Source organism: Oncorhynchus nerka, linkage group LG18, assembly GCF_034236695.1.
Source record: "Oncorhynchus nerka isolate Pitt River linkage group LG18, Oner_Uvic_2.0, whole genome shotgun sequence".
Taxonomy (NCBI): domain Eukaryota; kingdom Metazoa; phylum Chordata; class Actinopteri; order Salmoniformes; family Salmonidae; genus Oncorhynchus; species Oncorhynchus nerka.
This window is the reverse complement of record NC_088413.1, coordinates 56,537,545-56,558,890: the sequence shown is the minus strand read 5'-3', so window position 1 is coordinate 56,558,890 and position 21,346 is coordinate 56,537,545. Positions and strand designations below refer to the sequence as shown.

The following is a 21,346-nucleotide window of genomic DNA, read 5'->3' as shown; positions in this document are numbered from 1 at the left end:
ATAAGCATTGCTGAAAACATATGTGGATTTTGTTAGACTCACTATGACTGGTATGGTGGGTCTCCTGCCTGTTTGTTCTTCTGGGGGTAGGATTAAAGTTGCCTTTTAAATAAGCGATCTAAGATCGGTATTGTTTTCTCGTGATGGTCAAGGTCAGGATTTGGGTATGAAACTTATCCTAGATCTGTTACAGGGGTGACCATCGGCAATTTAAATTGAGGCATATACCATTTTTATAAATTACTCGTGTGGTCTAAGCGATTGGATTATGATAGTGTTCATTTTAGAGTTAATTTTGATAGATTTATCCAGCCCTTGTATGTGATTGGTCAAAAGTTGAACTGGGATGGCAACTATCTCTGCTCTCCGTAATTATTGTGGGATGTGAAGTAGAGTCCACTGTAAACACCAGTTGGAAACAGACTTTAAAAACGACCTATTTTTTTCAATTTGTCGAAGTTAATGGAACATTTAAATGGATACCTATCTGTGATTAATGGACGCATTTGATTGTATGCCTCGACTGATTTCAGCTTTTCCATTCCATAGACCGATCTACAGGCATTCCGCGATCATTATAGTTGTGTTCAAGAGCGGTCGGTGAAATCGGCAACTAATAAATAATGGAGACCGCGCAGACTTCTATGAGAATGGGTTGCCCGTTTTTAATGAAGAGGCTGATACGAGGTTAACTTCATTTACTGTAAACGTCAGGTATGTAATTCAGAGTCAACATTGTTGTGCACAATATGTACTGCATATGACCTTGTTCATACGATTATATTGTTCGCAATAGTTCATAGAAATATATATATATTTAAATTTAAGACATGAATGGCTACGTATTATTAACAACTGATTGCTTACAGTTATATGAATAATTACTATTTAATTTTACATGATGTGGAATTTTTAGATAGGCTATGTATGGACTATGGTAACATGTTATACGGTATTTCATGAATGCAAATGGTGACAATTATACAATATAATACAGCTGTGTTTCAGATAATAAATATACATTTTACTTGTATATTAATTTATCAGAGGGGGCAATCTGTGAGAGCAGCACTACTTAAATGAGTTTGCACCATATTGACCACAGATATTTATTGAAAATAATAGATACATATACTAACACAGGCTAGATATGTTATTTTATCCATCAATCCTATGATTTTTTAAATTTATTTTTTAGAAATGTGTGTGTCTCCTCTATGCATTTTAATGTATAAGAGAAATCCCCATGCATTTTTTTTTTTTTTTAATTTTATTTTACTAGGCAAGTCAGTTAAGAACAAATTCTTATTTTCAATGAAGGCCTAGGAACAGTGGGTTAACTGCTGTTCAGGGGCAGAACGACAGATTTGTACCTTGTCAGCTCGGGGATTTGAACTTGCAACCTTTCGGTTACTAGTCCAACCCTCTAACCACTAGGCTACCCTGCCGGCCCACTATGGCCTTGTAGTCTGACTTGAAGGACATATGGAAATTCAAAGCAGAGCATTTACTGTAGATTTTCCATATCATCTAATGAGGCAAACTGCTTTTCCCTGGGGGTGGATGTGAGTTCTGCAGTGTGCAGTTACAGAATCTGGAAGGCCTGAGTTTTTTTTGTTTTTTTACCATATGTCTTTTAGAGTTGGGGGAACATTAAGTTGTCTTCACTCAGGATGGGAGTCCTCAAGATCATGCTGCTCATCTTTGAGTCTGTTCTGTTGTCTGACTGTGCAAGGGGTGAGTAATACATCTTTAGGATATTTTTCTCCTTAACGTAACTTGACTTCACACTGGGCACACACTGGTTAAATCAACATTGTTTCCACATTTCAATGAAATTCCGGTGAACCAACGTGGAATAGATGTTGAATTGACGCCGCTGCCCAGTGGGTTTCATTCTTGCTTTCTTGCCTACACAGTAGTGTCCAATCGTTTTAGTGAAATATTAGCAGATAAATCGGTTCGTCTAAGTTGGGTTGACCGCTGTTGCTTTTTGTTTACATGAAGAAAATCTCAGTTGGCTCTAACTTCTTCACACTGAGAAGTAAGGGGAAAAGAGAGGGGGAAAAGTAGAAAAAACTCTAAACAGAACCCAAAATCAACAGTGGTGAAATAGAGAGAAAGCCAACCCTTACCTCCCCCCCCGTGTGTGTGATCTTTTCAGTCATGGCCATGTGTGTGTGACTGTGTGTACATTCGCCACAGCTAAGCCAAACAAACACATCCATCAGCTTCCCAGGGTGAAAGGACACAAGTCGGTGTAAGAGTCCAGCTCTCCCGGGGTTGGTCCAGGGACCGTACTTTCTCAGCATCACGTCTCTATGTGTGTGCGTGTGTGTACGACCATGACCCGTCTAGTGTGTTATTGCTTTGATTCAGGGTCAGAAAACTGCCTGCATTGATTGAGGATGTTAGACAAATGCAGAACGCATAGTATAATTATGCGTATGGTTTCCACAATATCAACTGTCATCAACGGCTGAAAATGTCCAGAACAGCTCGGTAAAGAGCTTGAAAGTCACCTTTTCAATTTAACAGCTTTGAAACTTTCACACAAACTTTTAGTGTATTCTACAGCCTCTCGCAGTGGGAAGCCAGACATCCTATTCTACGCCTCTCTCCTCATTGTTAAACTCAGAAGGGCAGCAAATGGAAGTGGCTTCTCAAAAGTACTACATGCATGTGGCTAACAGGGCATTGCAATACGGGGCAGGTGGGGGCCGGTGAGGGCCGCTAGGTGGTTTGGATGTGGGCAGATTACATCTGTGGGGCTGCAGACAATGCCTTATTCACAGCAGGACAGACAAGCCTTATTCACAGCAGGACAGACAAGCCTTCACGACACGGCTAAAGGAAAAGTAAACAAGACGTGGAGGCTAAATAGGATTTAGACAGGCAATTATATCTGTTTACAGATGTCAAAGGAAGGACAAAACCAACAGGGGAAATAGACTGCAGAGAGAAAAACGAGACATCCTAATCTGTATGCACGGTGGCCTGCACTGATTTTATCACAGAAGAAAATAGGCATATGTAGTCTGTTTTTCATACTTTGTTTCTGAAAGTGATTTTAGATAGGTCCAGAACAGATACAAATATTTACTGTTGGCGAACAGTCCCCCCAAAAATATTTAGTAATGCTCCTCTCTGACATCATATGCTCAGTTTTAAGTGGCCACGTTTTAATATGTAATTTAGCTAAGTTAAATCATTTATTTGGGCTTTTATAGGATGGTTTTAATTGTCAGCTATACAGGACTGCAGGGTGAAATGAAGTCTCCAGAAGTTGATAGAAAAGAGCCCATAGTCTACTGTATAATCCCTTAGAGGGAATGATGTGGCAGCAAGCTCCCAGGTATAACACAATGTGATCCCAGAGTAACAACTTCACCGTTTTATATCCCGTAAAATAAAGGTTTTGATTACAGACACGTGGTTTTGTAGAGGAGTAGGGACTCTGTCGTGGCTGTAAAACTGTGCCCTGTAAAAGTTAACAGGCAATGATAACATCATTGACAAATGCAAATGAAATTATGCAGGAGATAATCCTTTGAGTTACGTGTGAATTCAAAATAACATATTGGAAGTGTTTAGTGGTTTTCATCTGGTATGATCACCTCATATGATCACCTTCTGTACTTTTACATTTTAAACTCGGGTTTAAGTCCAACTTAAAGAACTAGAGTGATAATGAGCCTGCTGCCGTCAGTCTGATCATTTATCTCACTACGAAAGCCAGGACCAGTCCTCCCTTGTGCTCGGATTCATGAAACCTTCTCAGGACTGATTCCTTGAACCCCATTGGACAACCCCCCCCTCCCTCGTATTCCCCCCAGCAGCTGTAGGAGGTGCTCCGTGATGTGTCCCGGCAGAGCTTCTAATGTGGTGACAGGACTGGGGACCACTGTGGTATAGTAACTGTGGAATGCAGCAGCCGGGACATATGGACCTGCTGTGTGTTCTGTATCCTTGGTGAGAATGAGAGGATACAAGGTGTCCCTAGTACTTACCAACACACACACACACACTCTGAAATGATTACCAGTCTCTTTTTGGAAACAGAATTGCAGTGACATCCACACAAACGGTGTACTTTGTTTGTAGGAGAGGCCTGTGATTTTTGAGGCAGTATACTGTATCGACAGCAGCATATTAGCTTGACATGAACGTTTTTAACTTCAGACAAATGTTTACTCATCTACACCTCCTGAGCCATCTGGATAAATTTAGAGCATACAAACTGCTCTGCAACTGTTTTGGAAAATATACATTTTATAGGCGAGTTACATCATGGTTTTATAACAAGAAGGTACTATGAGATAAATTGTATGCCATGGGCCTTTAAAATCACAAGGGCATTTGGCTCCCAGACAGATTTCCGTAATGAGGCTAGTTTCCCAGTAAACAAATACTCCAAAGTCCTCTTATTTTTTAAATATGGCCAAAATAGTCAGAAGATGATGACACTGTGGTGTTCTGGCACGTGAGCCCAGCTGGAGAAACAGGGGGAGAGTGGACAGAGGTGAGAGAATGAAAGAGAGAGAGGGGGAGAGTGGACAGAGGTGAGAGAATGAAAGAGAGAGAGGGGGAGGTCTAGGCAGTACTGTACAATCTTTGCCATGTGTTTGAGTAGTCCCCTCTGAAAACACTTGATTTAGAAATGACAACAAAATCAGTGTTATCATACTATCAGTTTCGCCAATGAAGTACCAGCACTGAAAAAGAGTGGATTCATCATAAACCCACCAACACCCACAGACACACACAACTCAGTGCAGTCCGACCGATTGACATGCCACCTCTGAACTCTACGGGCTGCTACGATTCCCCAAGCCAATTTATGACCAAACAACAACCACTGCTTTCTCGCCATCCCCCTTACATATGTCTCCCTGCTCTCTTTCCCAGTCCTACTCTCTGCATTTCCTCCCGTTTATTACCAGTGTAAAGCCAGAGGAAGTGAATTAAGTTAATGTGCTGTCGTTAAAACAAGGCATGGAGCTGACCTTTACTCCCACCCACCCTCTCTCAGCTCACCAATAGCCCCTATTTACTGAGCCTGGGTCCATTTGCAGAGAACAATGGGCGGATTATTATATGCACTAGTCCCCCCGGTTGGACATGGCAGCAGTAATTAATTTGAAACACTCTACATCCCTGTAGACTGTGGTGATTTGCCGTCTATTAGTGTGTATGTATACTGCAAACCGGGGATTTGTTTTACTGAGGGGCTGCGATTTAGAGGTGCGTGAGGAAGAGTTATGAGAGGGAGAGTTATGAGAGGGAGCTACATTCAGGGTTTTGTATAGAAGTTTGTGTGTGTTTTATTAAGCATGGGGCAATTGCTCTGTGAGAAGTCATGATAATGAGATACCCAAGGAGCAGAAGCTAATTTAGAAACCCTAGAAGTATGAGTTACCAGATACAGCAACACTTATTCCCTCTCCAAAAGTTCCACCACTAGTAGGTACTACTACATCATACATTTACATTTACATTTAAGTCATTTAGCAGACGCTCTTATCCAGAGCGACTTACAAATTGGTGCATTCACCTTATGACCTCCAGTGGAACAGTAGTGCATCTAAATCTTTTCAGGGGAGGGGGTGAGAGGGATTACTTTATCCTATCCTAGGTATTCCTTAAAGAGGTGGGGTTTCAGGTGTCTCCGGAAGGTGGTGATTGACTCCGCTGTCCTGGCGTCGTGAGGGAGTTTGTTCCACCATTGGGGGGCCAGAGCAGCGAACAGTTTTGACTGGGCTGAGCGGGAACTGTACTTCCTCAGTGGTAGGGAGGCGAGCAGGCCAGAGGTGGATGAACGCAGTGCCCTTGTTTGGGTGTAGGGCCTGATCAGAGCCTGGAGGTACTGAGGTGCCGTTCCCCTCACAGCTCCGTAGGCAAGCACCATGGACTTGTAGCGGATGCGAGCTTCAACTGGAAGCCAGTGGAGGGAGCGGAGGAGCGGGGTGACGTGAGAGAACTTGGGAAGGTTGAACACCAGACGGGCTGCGGCGTTCTGGATGAGTTGTAGGGGTTTAATGGCACAGGCAGGAGCCCAGCCAACAGCGAGTTGCAGTAATCCAGACGGGAGATGACAAGTGCCTGGATTAGGACCTGCGCCGCTTCCTGTGTGAGGCAGGGTCGTACTCTGCGGATGTTGTAGAGCATGAACCTACAGGAACGGGCCACCGCCTTGATGTTAGTTGAGAACGACAGGGTGTTGTCCAGGATCACGCCAAGGTTCTTAGCGCTCTGGGAGGAGGACACAATGGAGTTGTCAACCGTGATGGCGAGATCATGGAACGGGCAGTCCTTCCCGGGAGGAAGAGCAGTTCCGTCTTGCCGAGGTTCAGCTTGAGGTGGTGATCCGTCATCCACACGGATATGTCTGCCAGACATGCAGAGATGCGATTCGCCACCTGGTCATCAGAAGGGGAAAGGAGAAGATTAATTGTGTGTCGTCTGCATAGCAATGATAGGAGAGACCATGTGAGGTTATGACAGAGCCAAGTGACTTGGTGTATAGCGAGAATAGGAGAGGGCCTAGAACAGAGCCCTGGGGACACCAGTGGTGAGAGCACGTGGTGTGGAGACGGATTCTCGCCACGCCACCTGGTAGGAGCGACCTGTCAGGTAGGACGCAATCCAAGCGTGGGCCGCGCCGGAGATGCCCAACTCGGAGAGGGTGGAGAGGAGGATCTGATGGTTCACAGTATCGAAGGCAGCCGATAGGTCTAGAAGGATGAGAGCAGAGGAGAGAGAGTTAGCTTTAGCAGTGCGGAGCGCCTCCGTGATACAGAGAAGAGCAGTCTCAGTTGAATGACTAGTCTTGAAACCTGACTGATTTGGATCAAGAAGGTCATTCTGAGAGAGATAGCGGGAGAGCTGGCCAAGGACGGCACGTTCAAGAGTTTTGGAGAGAAAAGAAAGAAGGGATACTGGTCTGTAGTTGTTGACATCGGAGGGATCGAGTGTAGGTTTTTTCAGAAGGGGTGCAACTCTCGCTCTCTTGAAGACGGAAGGGACGTAGCCAGCGGTCAGGGATGAGTTGATGAGCGAGGTGAGGTAAGGGAGGAGGTCTCCGGAAATGGTCTGGAGAAGAGAGGAGGGGATAGGGTCAAGCGGGCAGGTTGTAGGGCGGCCGGCCGTCACAAGACGCGAGATTTCATCTGGAGAGAGAGGGGAGAAAGAGGTCAGAGCACAGGGTAGGGCAGTGTGAGCAGAACCAGCGGTGTCGTTTGACTTAGCAAACGAGGATCGGATGTCGTCGACCTTCTTTTCAAAATGGTTGACGAAGTCATCTGCAGAGAGGGAGGAGGGGGGAGGGGGAGGAGGATTCAGGAGGGAGGGAGAAGGTTGCAAAGAGCTTCCTAGGGTTAGAGGCAGATGCTTGGAATTTAGAGTGGTAGAAAGTGGCTTTAGCAGCAGAGAGAGAAGAGGAAAATGTAGAGAGGAGGGAGTGAAAGGATGTCAGGTCCGCAGGGAGGCGAGTTTTCCTCCATTTCCGCTCGGCTGCCCGGAGCCCTGTTCTGTGAGCTCGCAATGAGTCGTCGAGCCACGGAGCGGGAGGGAGGACCGAGCCGGCCTGGAGGATAGGGGACATAGAGAGTCAAAGGATGCAGAAAGGGAGGAGAGGAGGGTTGAGGAGGCAGAATCAGGAGATAGGTTGGAGAAGGTTTGAGCAGAGGGAAGAGATGATAGGATGGAAGAGGAGAGAGTAGCGGGGAGAGAGAGCGAAGGTTGGGACGGCGCGATACCATCCGAGTAGGGGCAGTGTGGGAAGTGTTGGATGAGAGCGAGAGGGAAAAGGATACAAGGTAGTGGTCGGAGACTTGGAGGGGAGTTGCAACGAGGTTAGTGGAAGAACAGCATCTAGTAAAGATGAGGTCGAGCGTATTTCCTGCCTTGTGAGTAGGGGGAAGGTGAGAGGGTGAGGTCAAAAGAGGAGAGGAGTGGAAAGAAGGAGGCAGAGGGAATGAGTCAAAGGTAGGCGTGGGGAGGTTAAAGTCGCCCAGAACTGTGAGAGGTGAGCCGTCCTCAGGAAAGGAGCTTATCAAGGCATCAAGCTCATTGATGAACTCTCCGAGGAACCTGGAGGGCGATAAATGATAAGGATGTTAAGCTTGAAAGGGCTGGTAACTGTGACAGCATGGAATTCAAAGGAGGCGATAGACAGATGGGTAAGGGGAGAAAGAGAGAATGACCACTTGGGAGAGATGAGGATCCCGGTGCCACCACCCCGCTGACCAGAAGCTCTCGGGGTGTGCGAGAACACGTGGGCAGACGAAGAGAGCAGTAGGAGTAGCAGTGTTGTCTGTGGTGATCCATGTTTCCGTCAGTGCCAAGAAGTCGAGGGACTGGAGGGAGACATAGGCGGAGATGAACTCTGCCTTGTTGGCCGCAGATCGGCAGTTCCAGAGGCTACCGGAGACCTGGAACTCCACGTGGGTCGTGCGCGCTGGGACCACCAGATTAGGGTGGCCGCGGCCACGCGGTGTGGAGCGTTTGTATGGTCTGTGCAGAGAGGAGAGAACAGGGATAGACAGACACATAGTTGACAGGCTACACAAGAGGCTACGCTAATGCAAAGGAGATTGGAATGACAAGTGGACTACACGTCACGAGTGTTCAGAGAGTTAAGCTTACGTAGCAAGAATCTTATTGACTAAAATGATTAAAATGATACAGTACTGCTGAAGTAGGCTAGCTGGCAGAGGCTGCGTTGTTGACTAAGTAGGCTAGTTGGCATTGGCTGCGTTGTTGACACTACACTAATCAAGTCGTTCCGTTGAGTGTAATAGTTTCTACTGTGCTGCTATTCGGGGCTAGCTGGCTAGCTAGCAGTGTTGATTACGTTACGTTGCGTTAAAAGAACGACAATAGCTGGCTAACTAACCTAGGAAGTCGCTCTAGACTACACAATTATCTTTGATACAAAGACGGCTGTGTAGCTAGCTATGTAGCTAGCTACGATCAAACAAATCAAGCCGTTGTACTGTAATGAAATGAAATGAAAAATGTGATACTACCTGTGGAGCGAAGCGAAATGCGACCGGATTGTTGAGTGCAGAAGTTCTGTTCGGTACCACTGCTACTACTGTGTCTACGTTTACTATGATAACAAATACAGCTGCATCTATCATTACTACCGTCACACACTGCAGCTCCTGGCAAATCTATGGAAGGGAGAGGAAGTCTAGGAAGGGACCTGGAAGAGGAAGGTGTTAGACTTCACCCCACAGAGAGGAGAGGGCTGTACATGGTGATGGGGGAAGCTGTGATAAGTAGCCATAATGGAGGTCAATTGTTGTTTACTTTAGTGGGCCATAATCTGTGTGAGCAACACTGCCAGCTTTGACTGAGCCTAATGGGCACTCTAATTAGCATTCTGATGGAATCTCAACTATTTACACATTGTCTGCTCCCATTCACTGTTGTCATGCTCAGCTGTATGGAAAGGGGGAGAATGAAGTGTGAATAGGATTGTTTATAATCTGCCAGTCATGAGGATTTGTCTATGTAGGCGATCATGAGTTTGTTTGGCCACTTGGCTCCGGGTGGCAGTGTCTTTAAGCCACACACTTTGTCCCCTCTGAGTAAATGGGGTGATAGACAGACACATGGATTCATGGTGCCCTACTTAACCCACAAGGATCTCATAGAATCCTTTACAATGGGCCAGAGAGCTGGTCTGATTGACGTGTCATCATTCAAATGGTAATCACCTGCATGTGTTTTTGATTTGATTGTTTGAGATGAACAATAAATATTCAAACTATTGAGGGATATATCTTAAAGCTGCAGTATGTAACTTTTTGGGCAACCTGACCAAATTCACATAGATCTGTCATTCTCATTGAAGTCTATGAAGTGGTAGATTTGTTCTATGTGCATTATTTCTATGCCTCCCGTTTTAAAGTTTTGTTTTTTGGTATTGGAAAATATATTTCTTTTTTTTGTTAAATAAACTGAAATTAGACAAACTATTAGAATTTTATCATCCAAGAAATGTCAGAGCGATTTCTGCATATTGCACCTTTAAATCCTGCACCCACCTGTCTCCAAGCTGTTATGTAATGTCATAGTGTCACAATAACAAATAATAAGAGGTCCAAGTTCCAGCTGCATATTTCCCTGTAACTCTGGAGCGCAGGGCTGCTGTGTTACACTCTTGGACAGAGAGATTTTAAATGTTTTATTTTTTATTTCACCTTTATTTAACCTTTATTTAAGATGGGGTGTAGTCGTTGGGACGGAGCGCGGAGGTGGGGGTTAGGGGCCGCCCTGTTGGACCCTTACAAGTGACCTTACAATAACATTTCAGCTACGCAGTGGGAAGTGTTTATCTTGCGCAACCTCTTCTTTTTCAGCCTCTCTGGCCCCCTCCCCTACTCCTCCACAGCTCTCTCCTCTCCCTTATATTTTCTATTTTCTTTCGAGCAGCGGAGATCAGCCGAGAGCCCCCACTTCCCTCCGTGTTTCACAGCTGTTCTCTCAGTCACTTAACAAACGAAACTTTGAGAATCTGAAGCCCACTCCTTTCACCCCTCAACAGGAGACTGTCAGTCTTGTTTTCCTGTAGATGTTAGCGTGTAGATTTATGATGAGGCCTTGTGTCTCCCTCCCTCTCTTTCCCCATTTCCATGCCCATTTCCTTTCTCCCTTTCTTTAGACAAGTAAAGTACACATGGCGCTCTATGATAGAATAAGGGAATGTTTTAAACAGTATCTTGCTTATCTTGTACTCTTGTATGTTGAACTTGCCACAATTGTCTTTAGTTGATGTTTTATTTTCTCCTATCGTCAGTTATCAGAATTTCAAATGACTGGCATATCCGCTGCAAATGTTTCTCTCCTCTCTGAGGTAGTCATTGGAAATCTCCAGCAGTACTGACTCCTTCCCTCCAACCTCTCCCCTGCCTCCCTCCCCTTCAACGCTTTTTGTTCTGCAGTTAAAAGGTTGATTGAAAGTTATGGTGGCAACAGCGCTGCCTGGCTGGGTCTGAAGAAAGCCAAGGGATAGCTGGGATAACGAGGGCTGAATAAGGCCTCCACAGCCTCCACCATAACCCACCGCTCTGATCAACATCCCCCTTTGCGATGGGCATCAATGAGACCCCACATGACTTTCTGCCTTTTCACTCAGAATTCTCACTGTTTTTCTTTTATAGAATTTGTAAGTTCTATTCCGTATGCACTATTTCTGTCAAACGAAATAGGCATTGTTTAGGAAAGCCTTTGGGAATTGGGGAATGTTGTTGTATTATGTCAGAAATTTAGTTTTGATGGTGGAGACTGTGGGAGTGGAACTTGAAACAATGCCAAAGATCACCCTACTACTGTAATTGGGTTGACATTCTTTATTTTCAATGTCGATCACTTTCAGGATCCAAAAGTAACTTTTTTTTCGTGAACTTTATATACACAAGGGACCCACAGACCCATAGACGAATGGTTTAACAAAGAATGGAAAAATATTTCCCACTTTTAACTTGAAGACTTAAGGAGGCTGGGGACAGGAGAGTAAAAATGGTTCAGAAGCTGAAAGTATGATCTGTCGTATTTTATAGTTGGGCTATTGCTGTCCCAGACTGGAATTTCTGCACCATGTAGTGAAACTGATTTGATTTCCTCATGTACAGGGATGTGAGTTTGGGCTCCAGCTTTGGGCCAGGACGCACTTGGGTGGGGGAAGGGGGACTAGCATACACATGGAGATTCAAGGATGTTTTGGAGGATTCCTTCCAGGCTTAAATGGACCTATAGCTGACTTTGTTGTGCTGGTGTGTGTTTTCTGTGTCCGTCAGTACAGTATGTCTAAGATAGCTACTGTTTTGCCTAGCACGCTCACTTTGCAAATGTATGTCTGCAGGTCACTTTGGTAAAGGGACTGCGTGACAACATGTGTGAGGTTGGTGAATGAAGGAATAAAGAGAGGTAGAGACATACAGACATGGCAAACATAGATGTGTAGAGCGGAGTGACCTTTGTGGTCGGACTTGTAAGGTGAACCGGTAAAGCGGGGAACACTGTCACTGTGAAAGGCCGGGTACCTCCTGTTAATGACAGGCACATCAACTCCACAATGACAGATTGATTTCAGACAATATTCCTGAATTGTCAAGAGGCCCCATGGCTGTCAGTAGGAGCTTTGCCAACACCCCCACCCCCTCTGTCTGTCTCTCTACCCTTCACCATCTCCCTCTGTCTCATCTCTTTCTACCCAGGCACTGCTGCTACATCTCATTCTGTCATTGGCTCTCTCTCTTTGAAAAGGACTGGTTGACAAAGGCGCTGGTGTAAAACGCATTAGTGTGTCATGTGGAGGATTTGGTGATGCTCAGAGCGTACAGTAACAGTGGTGTAGGGTTCCTTCTGGGCCAGCTAATGGAGGGGCACACATACAGGGGCACACAGACAGAGACAGGGTACAGTATGGGTAATGGAGGGGCATACCGACAGGGTACAGTATGGGTAATGGAGGGGCATACCGACAGGGTACAGTATGGGTAATGGAGGGGCATACCGACAGGGTACAGTATGGGTAATGGAGGGGCATACCGACAGGGTACAGTATGGGTAATGGGGGGGCACAGACAGAGACAGGGTACAGTATGGGTAATGGAGGGGCATACCGACAGGGTACAGTATGGGTAATGGGGGTGGGACAGACAGAGACAGGGTACAGTATGGGTAATGGGGAGAGGCACAGACAGAGACAGGGTACAGTATGGGTAATGGAGGGCATACCGACAGGGTACAGTATGGGTAATGGAGGAGCATACCGACAGGGTACAGTATGGGTAATGGAGGGGCATACCGACAGGGTACAGTATGGGTAATGGAGGGGCACACCGACAGGGTACAGTATGGGTAATGGAGGGGCATACCGACAGGGTACAGTATGGGTAATGGGGGGACAGACAGAGACAGGGTACAGTATGGGTAATGGGGGGCACAGACAGAGACAGGGTACAGTATGGGTAATGGAGGGGCATACCGAGGGTACAGTATGGGTAATGGAGGAGCATACCGACAGGGTACAGTATGGGTAATGGAGGGGCATACCGACAGGGTACAGTATGGGTAATGGAGGGGCATACCGACAGGGTACAGTATGGGTAATGGGGGGGCAGACAGAGACAGGGTACAGTATGGGTAATGGAGGGGCATACTGACAGGGTACAGTATGGGTAATGGGGGGGGGGGCACAGACAGAGACAGGGTACAGTATGGGTAATGGGGGGGGCACAGACAGAGACAGGGTGCAGTATGGGTAATGGAGGGGCATACCGACAGGGTACAGTATGGGTAATGGAGGGGCATACCGACAGGGTACAGTATGGGTAATGGGGGAGGCACAGACAGAGACAGGGTACAGTATGGGTAATGGAGGGGCATACCGACAGGGTACAGTATGGGTAATGGAGGGGCATACCGACAGGGTACAGTATGGGTAATGGAGGGGCATACCGACAGGGTACAGTATGGGTAATGGAGGGCATACCGACAGGGTACAGTATGGGTAATGGAGGGCATACCGACAGGGTACAGTATGGGTAATGGAGGGGCATACCGACAGGGTACAGTATGGGTAATGGGGGGGGCACAGACAGAGACAGGGTACAGTATGGGTAATGGAGGGGCATACCGACAGGGTACAGTATGGGTAATGGGGGGCGGGGCACAGACAGAGACAGGGTACAGTATGGGTAATGGAGGGGCATACCGACAGGGTACAGTATGGGTAATGGAGGGGCATACCGACAGGGTACAGTATGGGTAATGGAGGGGCATACCGACAGGGTACAGTATGGGTAATGGAGGGGCATACCGACAGGGTACAGTATGGGTAATGGGGGGGGCACAGACAGAGACAGGGTACAGTATGGGTAATGGAGGGGCATACCGACAGGGTACAGTATGGGTAATGGGGGTGGGACAGACAGAGACAGGGTACAGTATGGGTAATGGGGAGAGGCACAGACAGAGACAGGGTACAGTATGGGTAATGGAGGGGCATACCGACAGGGTACAGTATGGGTAATGGAGGAGCATACCGACAGGGTACAGTATGGGTAATGGAGGGGCATACCGACAGGGTACAGTATGGGTAATGGAGGGGCACACCGACAGGGTACAGTATGGGTAATGGAGGGGCATACCGACAGGGTACAGTATGGGTAATGGGGGGGGGACAGACAGAGACAGGGTACAGTATGGGTAATGGGGGGCACAGACAGAGACAGGGTACAGTATGGGTAATGGAGGGGCATACCGACAGGGTACAGTATGGGTAATGGAGGGGCATACCGACAGGGTACAGTATGGGTAATGGGGGGGACAGACAGAGACAGGGTACAGTATGGGTAATGGAGGGGCATACTGACAGGGTACAGTATGGGTAATGGGGGGGGGCACAGACAGAGACAGGGTACAGTATGGGTAATGGGGGGCACAGACAGAGACAGGGTACAGTATGGGTAATGGAGGGGCATACCGACAGGGTACAGTATGGGTAATGGAGGGCATACCGACAGGGTACAGTATGGGTAATGGAGGGGCATACCGACAGGGTACAGTATGGGTAATGGGGGGGGGGGGCACAGACAGAGACAGGGTACAGTATGGGTAATGGAGGGGCATACCGACAGGGTACAGTATGGGTAATGGGGGGTGGGACAGACAGAGACAGGGTACAGTATGGGTAATGGGGAGAGGCACAGACAGAGACAGGGTACAGTATGGGTAATGGAGGGGCATACCGACAGGGTACAGTATGGGTAATGGAGGAGCATACCGACAGGGTACAGTATGGGTAATGGAGGGGCATACCGACAGGGTACAGTATGGGTAATGGAGGGGCACACCGACAGGGTACAGTATGGGTAATGGAGGGGCATACCGACAGGGTACAGTATGGGTAATGGGGGGGACAGACAGAGACAGGGTACAGTATGGGTAATGGGGGCACAGACAGAGACAGGGTACAGTATGGGTAATGGAGGGGCATACCGACAGGGTACAGTATGGGTAATGGAGGAGCATACCGACAGGGTACAGTATGGGTAATGGAGGGGCATACCGACAGGGTACAGTATGGGTAATGGAGGGGCATACCGACAGGGTACAGTATGGGTAATGGGGGACAGACAGAGACAGGGTACAGTATGGGTAATGGAGGGGCATACTGACAGGGTACAGTATGGGTAATGGGGGGGGCACAGACAGAGACAGGGTACAGTATGGGTAATGGGGGGCACAGACAGAGACAGGGTACAGTATGGGTAATGGAGGGGCATACCGACAGGGTACAGTATGGGTAATGGAGGGGCATACCGACAGGGTACAGTATGGGTAATGGGGGGAGGCACAGACAGAGACAGGGTACAGTATGGGTAATGGAGGGGCATACCGACAGGGTACAGTATGGGTAATGGAGGGGCATACCGACAGGGTACAGTATGGGTAATGGAGGGGCATACCGACAGGGTACAGTATGGGTAATGGAGGGGCATACCGACAGGGTACAGTATGGGTAATGGAGGGGCATACCGACAGGGTACAGTATGGGTAATGGAGGGGCATACCGACAGGGTACAGTATGGGTAATGGAGGGGCATACCGACAGGGTACAGTATGGGTAATGGGGGGGGGCACAGACAGAGACAGGGTACAGTATGGGTAATGGAGGGGCATACCGACAGGGTACAGTATGGGTAATGGGGGGGCGGGGCACAGACAGAGACAGGGTACAGTATGGGTAATGGAGGGGGGCACAGACAGAGACAGGGTACAGTATGGGTAATGGAGGGGCATACCGACAGGGTACAGTATGGGTAATGGAGGGGCATACCGACAGGGTACAGTATGGGTAATGGAGGGGCATACCGACAGGGTACAGTATGGGTAATGGGGGGGCACACAGACAGAGAAGCTGGCCGCCTCGCTTCGTGTTCCTAGGAAACTATGCAGTTTTTTGTTTTTTTTACGTGTTATTTCTTACATTGGTACCCCAGGTCATCTTAGGTTTCATTACATACAGTCGAGAAGAAACACTGAACATAAGAGCAGCGTCAACTCACCATCAGTACGACCAAGAATATGACTTTCGCGAAGCGGATCCTGTGTTCTGCCTTTCACCCAGGACAACGGAATGGATCCCAGCCGGCGACCCCAAAAAACGACTTCGTAAAAGGGGAAAACGAAGCGGTCTTCTGGTCAGACTCCGGAGACGGGCACATCGTGCACCACTCCCTAGCATTCTCCTCGCCAATGTCCAGTCTCTTGACAACAAGGTTGATGAAATCCGAGCAAGGGTAGCATTCCAGAGGGACATCAGAGACTGTAACGTTCTTTGCTTCACGGAAACATGGCTCACTGGAAAGACGCTATCGGAGTCGGTGCAGCCAGCTGGTTTCTCCACGCATCGCGCCGACAGAAACAAACATCTTTCTGGTAAGAAGAGGGGCGGGTGCGTATGCTTCATGGTTAACGTGACGTGGTGTTGCCACAACAACATACAGGAACTCAAATCCTTCTGTTCACCTGATTTAGAATTCCTCACAATCAAATGTCGACCGCATTATCTACCAAGGGAATTCTCTTCGATTATAATCACAGCCGTATATATTCCCCCCCAAGCAGATACATCGATGGCTCTGAACGAACTTTATTTGACTCTTTGCAAACTGGAATCCATATATCCGGAGGCTGCATTCATTGTAGCTGGGGATTTTAAACTTCTTAGGGACTTGGTTCCTGTGGCGGGATCAAATCAGCGGAAATTTTAGAGCGCCACCTATAGTTTTCGATAAAACTCAAACTTTCATTAAAACACACATGCAAGGTACTGAATTAAAGCTACACTCGTTGTGAATCTAGCCACCAAGTCAGATTTGTAAAATGCTTTTCGGCGAAAGCATGAGAAGCTATTATCTGATAGCATGCACCCCCCAAAATACTGGAACGTCACCTAAAACAACAGATTTTGCGGTAGACGGCGCTACCCAAAACGCAGAAATAAAATATAAAACATTCATTACCTTTGACAAGCTTCTTTCTTGGCACTCCTATATATCCCATAAACATCACAATTGGGTCTTTTTCCCAAGTAAATCCGTCATTGTATAGCCAAAATGTCGTTTTCCTTAGACCGGTCTGATCCAGGAATATTCCATTTTACAAGACGCAACGTCACTTTTTAAAATTACAAAAGTTGCCTATAAACTTTTACAAATCACTTCAAACTACTTTTCTAAACCAACTTAAGGTATTAATAAACGTTAATAATCTATCAAATTGATCACGGGGCGATCTGTATTCGATAGCAGCAAGTCTTGAAATCATCCTCCATTGTTTTCAATTTCACAACATCCTGTGGTGAGACTAAAACAGGAAGGGCCAAAACGTCATCCAACCAAGGATTAAGTAGACTGGAAATGCCAGTACTGGCGACATCGTGTGGAAGCTGTAGGTGTTTACAGGGCATCCTCGTTTATGTTCGGTCGCCTTAGACAATACATTGACTGGCGGATTAATATATTTTTTGTGTTATTGGTGAACAGTTTTTCGAGGGATTTTTACTCTTTTTACTCTTAAATTCGCATGATCCATAACAGGTTTTAACAAGGCTAATCTGAAAACAAGACTCCCTAAATTTTATCAGCATATCGATTGCGCAACCAGGGCTGGAAAAACCTTGGATCATTGCTATTCCAACTTCCGCGACGCATATAAGGCCCTGCCCCGCTCTCCTTTCGGAAAAGCTGACCACGACTCCATTTTGTTGATCCCTGCCTACAGACAGAAACTAAAACAAGAAGCTCCCGCGCTGAGGTCTGTTCAACGCTGGTCCGACCAATCTGATTCCACACTCCAAGACTGCTTCCATCACGTGGACTGGGATATGTACTGTATTGCGTCAGACAACAACATTGACGAATACGCTGATTCGGTGAGCGAGTTCATTAGAACGTGCGTTGAAGATGACGTTCCCATAGCAACGATTAAAACATTCCCAAACCAGAAACCGTGGATTGATGGCAGCATTCGCGTGAAACTGAAAGCGCGAACCACTGCTTTTAATCAGGGCAAGGTGACTGGAAACGTGACCGAATACAAACAGTGTAACTATTCCCTCTGCAAGGCAATCAAACAAGCTAAGCGTCAGTATAGAGACAAAGTAGAATCTCAATTCAACGGCTCAGACACAAGAGGTATGTGGCAGGGTCTACAGTCAATTACGGATTACAAAAAGAAAACCAGCCCCGTCACGGACCAGGATGTCTTGCTCCCAGGCAGACTAAATAACTTTTTTGCCCGCTTTGAGGACAATACAGTGCCACTGACACGGCCCGCAACTAAAACATGCGGACTCTCCTTCGCTGCAGCCGACGTGAGGAAAACATTTAAACGTGTCAACCCTCGCAAGGCTGCAGGCCCAGACGGCATCCCCAGCCGCGCCCTCAGAGCATGCGCAGACCAGCTGGCTGGTGTGTTTCCGGACATATTCAATCAATCCCTATCCCAGTCTGTTGTTCCCACATGCTTCAAGAGGGCCACCATTGTTCCTGTTCCCAAGAAAGCTAAGGTAACTGAGCTAAACGACTACCGCCCCGCCCCGTAGCACTCACTTCCGTCATCATGAAGTGCTTTGGGAGACTAGTCAAGGACCATATCACCTCCACCCTACCTGACACCCTAGACCCACTCCAATTTGCTTACCGCCCAAATAGGTCCACAGACGATGCAATCTCAACCACACTGCACACTGCCCTAACCCATCTGGACAAGAGGAATACCTATGTGAGAATGCTGTTCATCGACTACAGCTCGGCATTTAACACCATAGTGCCCTCCAAGCTCGTCATCAAGCTCGAGACCCTGGGTCTCGACCCCGCCCTGTGCAACTGGGTACTGGACTTCCTGACGGGCCGCCCCCAGGTGGTGAGGGTAGGCAACAACATCTCCACCCCGTTGATCCTCAACACTGGGGCCCCACAAGGGTGCGTTCTGAGCCCTCTCCTGTACTCCCTGTTCACCCACGACTGCGTGGCCACGCACGCCTCCAACTCAATCATCAAGTTTGCGGACGACACAACAGTTGTAGGCTTGATTACCAACAACGACGAGACGGCCTACAGGGAGGAGGTGAGGGCCCTCGGAGTGTGGTGTCAGGAAAATAACCTCACACTCAACGTCAACAAAACTAATGAGATGATTGTAGACTTCAGGAAACAGCAGAGGGAACACCCCCCTATCCACATCGATGGAACAGTAGTGGAGAGGGTAGAAAGTTTTAAGTTCCTCTGCGTACACATCACAGACAAACTGAATTGGTCCACCCACACAGACAGCATCGTGAAGAAGGCTCAGCAGCGCCTCTTCAACCTCAGGAGGCTGAAGAAATTTGGCTTGTCACCAAAAGCACTCACAAACTTCTACAGATGCACAATCGAGAGCATCCTGTCGGGCTGTATCACCGCCTGGTACGGCAACTGCTCCGCCCACAACCGTAAGGCTCTCCAGAGGGTAGTGAGGTCTGCACAACGCATCACCGGGGGCAAACTACCTGCCCTCCAGGACACCTACACAACCCGATGTCACAGGAAGGCCACAAAGATCATCAAGGACAACAACCACCCGAGCCACTGCCTGTTCACCCCGCTATCATCCAGAAGGCGAGGTCAGTACAGGTGCATCAAAGCTGGGACCGAGAGACTGAAAAACAGCTTCTATCTCAAGGCCATCAGACTGTTAAACAGCTACCACTAACATTGAGTGGCTGTTGCCAACACACTGACTCAACTCCAGCCACTTTAATCATGGGAATTGATGGGAAATGATGTAAAATATATCACTAGCCACTTTAAACAATGCTACATAATATAATGTTTACATACCCTACATTATTCATCTCATATGTATACGTATATACTGTTTTCTATATCATCTACTGCATCCTTATGTAATACATGTATCACTAGCCACTTTAACTATGCCACTTTGTTTGCATACTCATCTCATATGTATATACTGCACTCAATACCATCTACTGTATCTTGCCTATGCCGCTCTGTACCATCACTCATTCATATATCTTTATGTACATATTCTTTATCCCCTTACACTTGTGTCTATAAGGTAGTAGTTTTGGAATTGTTAGCTGAATTACTTGTTGGTTATTTACATTTACATTTAAGTCATTTTGCAGACACTCTTATCCAGAGCGACTTACAAATTGGTGCTTTCACCTTATGACATCCAGTGGAACAGCCACTTTACAATAGTGCATCTAGGTCTTTTAAGGGGGGTGAGAAGGATTACTTTATCCTATCCTAGGTATTCCTTAAAGAGGTGGGGTTTCAGGTGTCTCCGGAAGGTGGTGATTGACTCCGCTGTCCTGGCGTCGTGAGGGAGTTTGTTCCACCATTGGGGGGCCAGAGCAGCGAACAGTTTTGACTGGGCTGAGCGGGAACTGTACTTCCTCAGTGGTAGGGAGGCGAGCAGGCCAGAGGTGGATGAACGCAGTGCCCTTGTTTGGGTGTAGGGCCTGATCAGAGCCTGGAGGTACTGAGGTGCCGTTCCCCTCACAGCTCCGTAGGCAAGCACCATGGTCTTGTAGCGGATGCGAGCTTCAACTGGAAGCCAGTGGAGAGAGCGGAGGAGCGGGGTGACGTGAGAGAACTTGGGAAGGTTGAACACCAGACGGGCTGCGGCGTTCTGGATGAGTTGTAGGGGTTTAATGGCACAGGCAGGGAGCCCAGCCAACAGCGAGTTGCAGTAATCCAGACGGGAGATGACAAGTGCCTGGATTAGGACCTGCGCCGCTTCCTGTGTGAGGCAGGGTTGTACTCTGCGGATGTTGTAGAGCATGAACCTACAGGAACGGGCCACCGCCTTGATGTTAGTTGAGAACGACAGGGTGTTGTCCAGGATCACGCCAAGGTTCTTAGCGCTCTGGGAGGAGGACACGATGGAGTTGTCAACCGTGATGGCGAGATCATGGAATGGGCAGTCCTTCCCCGGGAGGAAGAGCAGCTCCGTCTTGCCGAGGTTCAGCTTGAGGTGGTGATCCGTCATCCACACTGATATGTCTGCCAGACATGCAGAGATGCGATTCGCCACCTGGTCATCAGAGGGAGGAAAGGAGAAGATTAATTGTGTGTCGTCTGCATAGCAATGATAGGAGAGACCATGTGAGGTTATGACAGAGCCAAGTGACTTGGTGTATAGCGAGAATAGGAGAGGGCCTAGAACAGAGCCCTGGGGGACACCAGTGGTGAGAGCGCGTGGTGAGGAGACAGATTCTCGCCATGTCACCTGGTAGGAGCGACCTGACAGG

The 21,346-nt window shown here is 47.6% G+C and overlaps 1 protein-coding gene across 1 annotated transcript in view; it reads left to right on the top strand.

The window, feature by feature from the left end:
* The first annotated feature begins 238 nt into the window (after nucleotides 1-238).
* LOC115146174 (fibroblast growth factor receptor-like 1) overlaps nucleotides 239-21,346 on the top strand; it is a 79,873-nt gene continuing 58,765 nt past the window's right edge. The window contains exons 1-2 of the mRNA XM_065003353.1: nucleotides 239-714; nucleotides 1,641-1,737. Coding sequence (XP_064859425.1) covers nucleotides 1,674-1,737 — 64 coding nt within the window. The 5' untranslated portion in view covers nucleotides 239-714; nucleotides 1,641-1,673. The remainder of the gene's footprint in view (nucleotides 715-1,640; nucleotides 1,738-21,346) is intronic.